This window comes from Seriola lalandi, unplaced genomic scaffold (genome assembly GCF_002814215.2).
Source record: "Seriola lalandi dorsalis isolate HSWRI2012SDOR001 ecotype SW California unplaced genomic scaffold, Sedor1 jcf7180002054901, whole genome shotgun sequence".
NCBI lineage: Eukaryota > Metazoa > Chordata > Actinopteri > Carangiformes > Carangidae > Seriola > Seriola lalandi.
Genome location: NW_019525453.1, coordinates 3,579,934 through 3,590,148, shown reverse-complemented (window position 1 = coordinate 3,590,148; position 10,215 = coordinate 3,579,934). Strand labels below are relative to the sequence as shown.

At 42.4% G+C, this 10,215-nt stretch overlaps 3 protein-coding genes across 4 annotated transcripts in view; 1 reads left to right on the top strand and 2 right to left on the bottom strand.

Annotated features, from left to right (window-relative positions):
• The first annotated feature begins 324 nt into the window (after positions 1–324).
• irak1bp1 (interleukin-1 receptor-associated kinase 1 binding protein 1) lies at positions 325–2,568 on the top strand. Its single transcript, XM_023429951.2, has 4 exons — positions 325–617; positions 1,576–1,657; positions 1,776–1,906; positions 1,995–2,568. The coding sequence occupies exons 1-4, from the start codon at positions 343–345 to the stop codon at positions 2,254–2,256; spliced, it is 750 nt and encodes a 249-aa protein (XP_023285719.1). The 5' UTR covers positions 325–342; the 3' UTR covers positions 2,257–2,568.
• Positions 2,294–5,488, bottom strand: LOC111672517 (uncharacterized). Of its 2 annotated transcripts, none has more exons than XM_023429953.2 (8): positions 5,256–5,488; positions 5,094–5,164; positions 4,649–4,790; positions 4,272–4,361; positions 3,944–4,038; positions 3,230–3,390; positions 2,974–3,090; positions 2,294–2,891 (listed from the first exon to the last, which is right to left on the bottom strand). In XM_023429953.2, the coding sequence occupies exons 3-8, from the start codon at positions 4,771–4,773 to the stop codon at positions 2,781–2,783; spliced, it is 699 nt and encodes a 232-aa protein (XP_023285721.1). In that variant the 5' UTR covers positions 4,774–4,790; positions 5,094–5,164; positions 5,256–5,488; the 3' UTR covers positions 2,294–2,780. The 2 variants fall into 2 exon arrangements, with proteins under 2 accessions (XP_023285721.1, XP_023285722.1); XM_023429954.2 differs by having other exon boundaries at positions 5,290–5,488.
• Positions 5,489–5,656: 168 nt separating this feature from the next.
• The window catches only part of phip (PHIP subunit of CUL4-Ring ligase complex), a 40,560-nt gene continuing 36,001 nt past the window's right edge, over positions 5,657–10,215 (bottom strand). Inside the window, exon 40 of the mRNA XM_023429949.2 lies at positions 5,657–10,163. Within this exon, the coding sequence (XP_023285717.1) occupies positions 9,454–10,163 (710 nt within the window). The 3' untranslated portion in view covers positions 5,657–9,453. The remainder of the gene's footprint in view (positions 10,164–10,215) is intronic.

The window sequence follows — 10,215 nt, the reverse complement described above, 5'->3', positions numbered from 1 at the left end:
AGTGTGGTTGAGAAGCAAAATCGGTTTCTGAGTGGTCGCCTGTGCACCCTCTTCCTGTGCAGGTTTGATGTCCTGTCTATTCTGAATAAGAACTGTTTCACAAAAACAACACAAATATTAATACTGGCTAATAATAATAATAAGCACGCCAATATGGATGACAGGTAAAAAGTTTTATTGCATCATATAAAATCAATGTTAAATGTGCACTTTAATTTCTTACTCAAAATCTCTTTATATTGTAGTCCTCTGTAGTCCATTGGCGGAACTAGCCTACAAGTCCCGACGTGCATTTCGCCTATTGCCATAGCAGCGGGAAATTGGTTTGAGTCGGTCTCAATCATGGACAGCCCGAGTCGAGTGTTTGCTGCAGTACTACCGGCCTCAGGTCGTGAGTTCAACGGTAATGAAAGGGAGCAGGGGCTGGAAGTACGAACAGTTAACCGACAGGGTCCCGGCAACCGTGTAAGGGAGGTCCAGGTCACGGGAACGGCGGAGGTTTGTTGCCCGGCGGACCAAGTGTCCGTTCGGGTCACTGTGGGTAACAGCAAGGACTCAGTCGACGAGGTGACCAACAGCGTTTCACGGCGACTCGAGTACATTATACAGTCTGTCAGGTGAAAACACACACAGCGTTTTTACACTAGCACGAGCAGAGTAAACGTTTTGGGTGGAACAGTAACATTAGCTTAACGTTAGCTAGCTGCTACATGTAGTGTCCATAGAGGCAACACTTCTGTCCACTGTGACTGTGTTATACGTTTGTTGTAGTATATGGTATGGTTCTGTATCCATTGACCAAACAGTAGACTGGTGTTATCACTGCAGTAGTCGTAGCCAGTGGTTGAAGTATTGGTAGCAGTGGTACTTCAGTGTAAACAATACAACTGTAAGTAGAACTCTCACACATGAAGTACTAATACAGAAGCATTAGATACAAAAGGATTCATCAGTCTTCAGAAGAACCATTAGAGTATTATGTTTTTTGTTATCAAAAATGTAAACAGCATTTCGATGTTGTATTTGGTTGTGGCAAAGCTAATTTTACTGTGGGGTTGTTTAATCTCTATCACTGCATCATATATCATGAGTTGATCAAATATTTTGTATGTAAAGTACGTCATAATAATAATAATAATAATCTGTCAGTAATATGCAAATATGCAAACCGTACAATATTTCCGTCTGAATTGTATGTGAAGTACAAGTCCCTAAAAATTGCAAGTGCTGTAATTGAGTAAATGCACTTTCCACAGCTGGTAGTACTACTACGGAGTAGAACCCTCCTCAATAATTCACTGAAGCATTAGAGTGCCTCTAATATATTTCTAGTAGTAAGAGTAGTAGTTACTCAAGTACTGGAGTAATAGTGATAATTGATGAGCAAATTATTTAAGAATTGTTGCTGTTTTAAGGGTTAATGGGCAGGCAGTCCAGTTAGTTTGTAATATGGTATATGCTCACTTCTTATGTGAAATATGTAATTATTTAATTTTGATGTGCAGTAGCTTATTTTTTTCACTTTGTTCTTTATTATTGCAATCAGTGTATGATAATATTTTATATTCTGCTTAGACAGCATGGTATCAGTGACAGGGACACCTCAGTGAGGAGGTTTCTCCACCGAGAGGCAGACCTATATCACATGGATGCAGAGGTGGAGTATTTGGACACTAAAGACTCAAATGTGTTATGGTGCTGTGAATCTTTCATGGACCCTACAGAATATATGTATGTTGAATTGTATCTGACAGTTAAGGAAAATACTTCCATAGGTCGTGGTCACTTTTTCAGATTTTGAGAAGATGGAGCGAGTATGTGGTGTCTTACTGGAAAAGCTGGACAAAAGTGTCTGTGTGGGGACACCACAGTTTTACCACAGTGCAGAATGTCTGAGTCAGCTGAGGTAAGAAAAAAGTTAGCACACCTTTCATTAGCACTGTGAAGTCATAGCTGGACAAATTGTAACTAGTGTACATTTGTGTGTGTTTTAGGAGGCAAGTGTGTGTGTCAGCAGTTGAAAATGCTCAACAGAAGGCCTGCGAAGTCAGTCAGCTCCTTGGACAAAGTCTGGGACCCCCCCTACTGGTCAGAGAGGAGGAGACAAAGGAGTGGAGGAATGAAGATGAGGAGTATGGAAGCACAGGGCAGGGCGCTGCACCCCTGTCTCACCTCCCCTGTATACCCAAAATCACTGCCTCCTCTCGGGTGTCTGTCTCCTTCAGTCTCAGAGACAGAAGCAGGAAAAAACTCTAAAGACATTTGTCATTGGCACATGAAACCAAAGAGCCGATTGTCACAATTTAGAACATTTTATTGCATAGCTGTGGCTGATCAAAAGTGCAGTTCTTCAAGTTTTTTTTTTTTTTTTGGACCTTAGCTACCAGTCATGTCAAAACTATAAACATTTTCAAAGAAATTTTGTCATTTCCAGCATTCCCTCTTATCATGTAACTTAAACATGCCAACCATTCAAGTCTGATTCAAATTCAACATTTTTAGACACATTATATTAAAATACTGTATATTTTTACATCTCAAAGAAATAAAGTGTTCATTAGAGCTTGATTACAGCATTTCTTTCATATGTCCCAGTATTAACAGTCTCCAAATCCCCGAATGACACCCTCATATTGAGATCCAGCAAGGAGGGATTTGATGATCCCCTTGATCTGTACAAAGCTTGGCACTTATGACAACCACGTCAGTACTTGACCACAGAACACCACAGAAGGAAGAAAATGAAATTGTCAGTTCGATGGATCTTTCAGACCGAGCAGTCAGGCATCATCAATCTCATCTTCAGGAAAGAGCTCTCTAAGCCAGGGCTGCATGATGAACCGCTCCCCATCGAAATGAGTGAAGTAATTCTCCAAGGTGGGAATGTCCGGCTAGAAACATCCAACAGTGAGTCCAGGAGTGTGTGTGTGTGTGCGTGCGTGCGTGTGTGTGTTGCAATTATCCAGTACTTACCCTCATCCCAGTGATGCGCTCTAGCTGCGTCTGAGGCAGATATGCAACTAACAGAGAGGAGGGTCCAGGCCCGCTGAACAGTACTTTGTAATGAGGCGTCTTCTCTGCTGTGATGCCCTACACACACACACACACACACACACACACAGTCCAAAAACTCTGTGAACTGGCTAATTTTTAGGTTCCCAACACAAAAACACTGGCTGCTTTGTGACACAGACCTTTAGTGAAGAGAGGAATAGTTGTGGCTGCTAACCTCAGAGTTGGAATACATCCTGTTTACCCACTCTTGAGGGGCTCGCAATTCAGGGTCCCAGCTCACCACCACCCCGACCATATGGCCCTTCCTCTCCATCACCACCTCTCCAACTCGTAGAAACACATATGGAGGACGGGGGGTGCGCACTGTCTTGGATGCTGCAGGAATGAGGAAAATAATAAAATCATGTGAGATAAATTTGACTTGTGCTGCTTTCAGTGAAACCACAGGATATGTACTATCTTACAGATGTGAGAACTTTTCACTTCAATATGAGCACAGAAAGAACACTCAATTTTCTTGCAGTCAGGGTGTCATTGCATCAGATTCAACTTTTTTTTTTCTTTCTATTTACAACTGAAAAATACATGACATTTCAATTAAGTTTCACCAATTCAGAATATTTGTGAGCATTAAGACTTAAAGTTTAATTTTGTACTTGCTGAAGGGTTTAAGTGAGGCATGTGACAAGGACAAAATAATCTAAGCATAGAAATGGCAGAGTAATGGGAGATATGGAGACACAAGATTGAAATACAGATAAAAAAATGTAAGTTAATTCCTGTCATTCTTAAAAATACTTGATATGTCAGGTGAAATTTCACTTTTGGACTACAAGATAAAACGCTCCATGTAATTAATCTCAGATTCTTTCTGAATATCTCTACTGACCCAAACTTTCCAAGTTTACATATGTGTATGGACACAAACCTCCGAAGAAGCCATGATCGTTGTCATAAAGCATGGTCTCTACAGGAGGCAACATGTGTGCCGCTTCGTCTCCCTGTCCCAAGCCAAGCAGAGACCTTTATAAAGCAGAAATATTGTCAGTCTTGACATAAAAATGAGTTGTGGGTTTGTTTCCCTGTTCTTTTTCTGAAGTGTTCCTACAAGAACTTGAAACATTAGAGGTCACCTTTAAAGTGAGAGAATTCAAGCTTGAAAGAAAAGCATTATGCAAATGAATACAGAGCCTTGGAGTATCAAAACACATGTCTGAATCTCAATCACAGTTGTTATTGGGACTCCAAACCCTCACATGACATAGGACATCTGCTGATTTGCCCAGTCCATCCATGCAGTGCCATTGAGGTATGATGTTCTCCACTCTTTCCAAATTCTGAGCAACCTGAAACACCAAGGTTAATCGTTAAATTGAGACAAAAACACACTGCACAATTCCTTAATGGACTTTCTTATCATCACTATATTACTATAATGACTCAGTAATGCAGGTTTGGTTACCCAGTGTAGAGTCTGAGGCATTTGGATGGATTTTCCAGGACGTCCATCAATTTTCAAAACATTTTTCCCAACTCCATACATGTTTTCTTTCTCATACAAAGTGGTGGCACCGTAAACTGACGCATATATGAAAAATAAATGTTCTTTTTTATGCATTTCTACCCCACCTACCGTGTAGTCGCGTGGTAGCGCTGCGCCACGCTGGTGCCGCTCCACCGGGAGATGAAGTACTGCGCGGGCACAGCGGAGAGCAGCAGCACGAGCTGCAGCACCGCAGGGCCTGTGAGCTGAGGCATGACTGCGCAGCTGTCACCTGGGGACGGAAACGCGCGTCAGGTGGATTTAGCAGGTGCGGGACCCGAAGCTAAATCAGTCCAAAGTAGATGTGTAGACATGTCTAAATGAGCCTTTAAGTTGCTCTGTCCATTGTGAACGACACTTCTGGACAATACATCGTTATTAGTTTTTTTATTGACATGCTTAATGTTAACATTGTTCAACCACACGTTATGGGAAGTTAAACCCTGTTAAACGACAAATGCCACAACAGAAAGTTAAAGGAAATGCAAGTTGAACAAAACAATTGTCAAAGCGCATTAGTAATTATGATTCTTACCTCGTATTAAAATCCAAAGTATTTCCTGCAACTATCTGCCACACATTGCGTCTGAGGGAGTCTGTTTGCGCCTGGAAACCAGAACAAAGTCAGACGGTTTCACTTCTGTTGTATTTACATAAACCACTCTTTTGCCCATGCCGCTGCCACCTGTGTATTTACATTTTTCATCAAAATTGCCGAAATGGTAGTGTACCCAATCACTGAAGCCCACGGATGAACCGGCGGACCTTTAGCGGCTCGCCACGTCAGGAAAGAGCCGAGCCCGCGAGCTCCGGGCGGGGAAGTTGTTTTGACGCAGTTACGCTTTGGCGACACGAGGTGGGAGAGTTGTTCATTAATGCAACATTGCTATAATGTGTGAGTAGTCTTATTTTTAACAGGTTGTATTTTAGTACTACAGTATTTAATTTACTTTAGCAAGCAAAGCAAATAATTGCAAAAAGTGCTTTTATTAAAAGACAAAAACAAATTAAACCTTTTTAATTTAGGTTTTTTTAAAAAAAAACTGTCAACAACTTGTTGCTTTGAAATTACCCAAATGAACAGGAAGTAAAAGTGGATATGGAAACACAACTGTTTATTTACTTAAAATATTGGTATTAACTAACAGGACAGCAGTACTCCCCTACACATACATTCTAGCTTTATGCTTCTTTTTTGCATTAATTCTTTTATATATAAAAAGTATCCAAACTAACAAAGACATCCTCTTCAATCAGTTCACGTGACCCCTTTCCCCTTCCCTTCCCGCTCTGTTCTTTCCCCCATCCCACCTCCCATTAAAACTTAAAAACATCCCAAAATGCTTCCCAGTGGCTCACATGCAGCCACTTCACACACACATTGTGACCTTTAACCTATGACTTCCAATGCTGTGATGCCTGGTCAGAGACCACAAACAGCACAACTCTGCCACACATTAGCACAGGCCTGTGGTAAATGAATGCATGTGTCCTTTAGCATCAAAATTCAGCGCGGGTCTCGTAAAGTAAGAGGGCTGATCTGATCTGCTGAGTCAAGGTAGAAAGCACTGATAGCTAAAACTCGTGAGGTCCACTCTGTGAAGCACTACAGACAGGGCAGGCAAAACAGATGTGACTGATGTGTGTTTGAAAAGATAAGAATAAATTAATGTACCCATTCTGGATTATGACCAGTAACTTGCTTTTAAGGCCCCTTTGAAATGATTAGAGGTTGTATATTATCACTAACATGGTTAATGTAACCTGACCAGCAAAACTCAATCAGCTCTTTTACCTCGACAGATTTGAAAAAGGAGGTGGTAGCAGACTAAACGAGTCTGATGTCCACTTTCAACCGATAAATGCATTCCTACTTTGACTGTACTAACTTTTAAAATGGGAAATGAATGCACATCCCATTATTAATTGGGAATACAATGGCTCCTATATGTAGCAGGCCAAGGATGCCGTTGGGAAAAAAATCATCCCTAATTCAAAATGGCTAGATCCTTTTCATTATCCTGCAAACATTTTGGATTCTCAAGCATTGTGTGTTTTTAGCTGGCTCGTGTAAACATGTTTAAAAGTGAGCTCGTATTTCAGGTTTGAGAAATCTGGGTGTAAAATTTTGCTTCCAGAATCTGTGCATATATGTAAATATGATTATTGGTGAATGCAATAGAAAAAAATCCAGAACCTTAATGTGCCTATGAAGAGTTTATAGATCAATTTTATGAATGAAAGTCATAAACGAACACTTACAACCAACAAAATTGCTGCCCACAAAATGAATACATTTATGGGCAAAAATCAATAACTTCCTATTTTGAACAAAAGAACCCCAATAATAAGATTTACTTTGATGTCAACAGTCACTTATGGAACTCAGTTTGGGATAAAACTCTTCATATACACAATATAAACTAAGCATTTGTGAAAGTGACAGAAAGAATTGTAAATTGTGTCCTCAGAAAACTGCAGCAGAGTATGACACCTTTCCAACAGTATGACTCCACAGATCTGGCCACTGAAACACTGTCCTATATGGCAGGGACACAGACAGAAAACATTTGACACATTATAGGTGACAGAGTTCAACACACTCACTGTGGAGACTGTAAAACTAAGCTAAAATAAACACATTCAAAAGCCATGTCCTAAAACTTCAGTGCCCAAAGACAGAATTTGGCATTGAGTTATCCTTAACAGAAAAACAAGGAAAACAAAAACAATGATAAGCAGATGAGATATATGTCGATTAATATGTGACAAGGAAGACCTATGAAATGAATCAGGTGTATATAGATGCTACCATTCAGTTCTCCCCAGTCAACCCCACAAGTGTCAGATTTTGGCATTCACTTGCTCTGTGCTGGGGTAAAAAAAAAAAAACAGAAATATGACAAAAGTGGAGACCGCCATCTTTTATAAATTCAGTCCTCTAGGTGTGTGTACAGAGAGAGCGAATGACATAATGTTTGTCTCCTGTCAGATTTGTAATTTTTCTGTCTTCTCTCTCTTTCCAAAGCCTTCCATATAAGCCTGTCAGGTCCAGTCCAGTCCCCGGAGTCCAGTTCTCTGAACCCAGCGATAAGCGGAACCAGGAAGTCCAAAAAAACAAAATAAAAGGCCCCAAAAGGAGAAACTGAGGATATTATGCCAGAGTAGCAAAGGCACACAATCAGAAAGATGAATGTAGACTAGTCTCTCTCTTTCTCTCTCTCTCTCTCTCCGCTTAGCGTCCAAATTCTGTCCGAACCAGTTTGATCTGGCTCCATCCTGTTTACTTCAGGCATGAGAAAGTGCTAGAACATGCGAGACAGAATTGTGTGTGTGTAGGTGGGTGTGTGCGGGCGTGTGTGCGTGTGCGCATGTGTATGGTCACCATAGAAACATATCAACATTTAAAAAGTTCATTTTTATATGTTAACAATTTTAAAATACACAGGGTTACTCCCTACGACTGCATTGATAACCGGTCTGTGGTAAGTGCATCTCAAAGCTAGTCACCCAAAGCTCCACTCGCTGTACCTTAGGTATAAACTGACGATAGGTTGGTTATAGGATAATATATTGACATGAATAATGGTATGCTTACAACAACAGTAAAGTCTTTTTTTCAACTGCTATAAATACATTTCTTTGAGAGGTTTCACAACGATCAAACTGTATGCCACTGTTTGTACGCTGAAAGTGAACGACACGCTCTATTGTGTTGTAAAAACACACACGCTCCTTCAGTTACACACACTCTCATAGTCACAACATGATTTCGTACACATACAGGCACATGTACTTTGCAGGGCAGAGGCCAAGCACGCTTATACACACATGCACGCACACACACACACGCCAAAGACATAAAGGCACAAGGTATTGCTAATGTTGAGGACGCATTGAAACATGATCTATCTAAACATATAAATGACCCCTTTCACCCGACAGCTTCTAACAAAAAAAAAGAAAAAAAAAAGATGCTTCCTCTTTCTAATTCACATGCAAAACAAGACCACACACACACACACACACACACACCCACACACTCCTACGCACATCAATAGTAAACAAACCCCACTGATCTACAGTACCTACATTAGGTACACCATTTGGTATTTTAGCGCAGACAGACACGCTCAGGTCAGCCAATGTGTAAGACTTCCAAAACAGAGAGCCGATCATTACGTACAAATCTTAGAAAAAGCTAAGAGAGGGTTGTATAAAAAAAGAACGGGAACAATGAAGAGAGGGGCAAAAGATGTTGTCAGGCCAGCGGTCTGTAGTCCATCACAGACCTAACAATTTCAGCTCAGTGGGTGTCTTTGACCAACCCAGCAGAGGCATTTGAAAAGTTCAGAAATAGTAAGAGCAAGATAAGATGCATCCAGCTCTCATTGTGACTTTTTCAAGTACCAAAACTCTGTTCAACTACTGTTTTGCCCAGTCTGACACCAACAATGTTTAAGGTCAGACAAGGGTGAAGAGTGGTTCAATGGACAAGAGCAAGTCACAAGACCACCGACGCAGGAGTCAGAAAGCGTCCATCGGATCCAACATGGACCAATAATGTAAGAGGAGTTGGAACGAATGAACATGCGTTGTCTGAAAGCCACCCGTTGCCGTAGTGATGTGCTTACTGGGCTGAGAGGAAGGAGGATTGGACAGGTAACTGCACTGTTGTGACTCTCCATAGCCACAGCTTCAAATAGCAGCAGATGAACCGGCAGCTACCCAGACGCACACACACATCCACGCACACAAATGCATACAACACCAAGCACGACGTCCTCAACCCCCTACTCCTCCAACGCATAAATTAAGAAATCTTAATCTCTCAAGATTTCTTTTCTGCCAGGGCAGTCAGCCTCCTCCTCCTCACATCCTGCGTTTCTGTTCTGTTACCAGCCTATAAGGTTGGCTTTGGCCTTTTCTGTCAGCTTGCGGACACGCCCCTTAGAGGAGGTGCCAAAGGTGATTGATGAGTCCTCAAACAGCAGCTGCCTCTGCTCCTCCTCAGAGTCCTCTTCCATGTACCAGGCTGACCGTCGTCCCTGGTTACGTGTGCGCATGGACCCTCCTGCCCCGTCCCCTGCCTCCTCCTTTGGAGACTCCTTGCGATTGGATCGTTGAGGAGCAGTCTGTGGAGGAGGGGTGACCTCCTCATTGCCTCTCCTGCTGCTCCTCCTCAGCGGCGAGGGCTCAGGTGACTCAGCAGGAGGGGTGGATTCATCAGTTCTTACCACTCGGGGCCGGCCGCGCCGTCTAGGCGTCAATGCCACGCCAGAGTCCGACATCACAGATGTTTCCTGTGCAGAAGATGTCCCACCTTCGTCGCCTGTGGAATGGTCGAGGTCATCGTCAGGGGTGGAGCTCCTGCGGTTACTGCTCCTTCTCATCTCCTCCAGTTCCTGCTTGCTCTTCCTGCCTCTCTTCTTGCCAGGAGGGCGACCCCGGGGTCTGGAAGGGCTCGCCGGAGTCGTGACTTCTGGAGGACTCACTGGTGGGTCCGTTTTGGATTTCCGCCCCCGTCTCCCCACGCCCAGGGTCATATGACTACTGTGGCCATTCAGGTGGACAGTGCTCTGAGATGAAGGGCTGACCGGAGAGCCTGAGAGGGAGGACATTTATTCAAATGACAAAATATCAGTAGCAGGCAGGTG

Excerpts from the sequence above, each read along its gene's own strand:
- LOC111672517 (XM_023429953.2), bottom strand. The coding sequence starts at position 4,773 with ATGCCTCAGCTCACAGGCCCTGCGGTGCTGCAGCTCGTGCTGCTGCTC. Across the intron at positions 4,362-4,648 it reads CGCTACCACGCGACTACACG|GTTGCTCAGAATTTGGAAAG; the intron begins GTAGGTGGGGTA and ends TTGGTGTTTCAG. Across the intron at positions 4,039-4,271 it reads CAGCAGATGTCCTATGTCAT|GTCTCTGCTTGGCTTGGGAC; the intron begins GTGAGGGTTTGG and ends TGCTTTATAAAG.
- irak1bp1 (XM_023429951.2), top strand. The coding sequence starts at position 343 with ATGGACAGCCCGAGTCGAGTGTTTGCTGCAGTACTACCGGCCTCAGGT. Across the intron at positions 1,658-1,775 it reads TATATCACATGGATGCAGAG|GTCGTGGTCACTTTTTCAGA; the intron begins GTGGAGTATTTG and ends ATACTTCCATAG. Across the intron at positions 1,907-1,994 it reads GAATGTCTGAGTCAGCTGAG|GAGGCAAGTGTGTGTGTCAG; the intron begins GTAAGAAAAAAG and ends TGTGTGTTTTAG.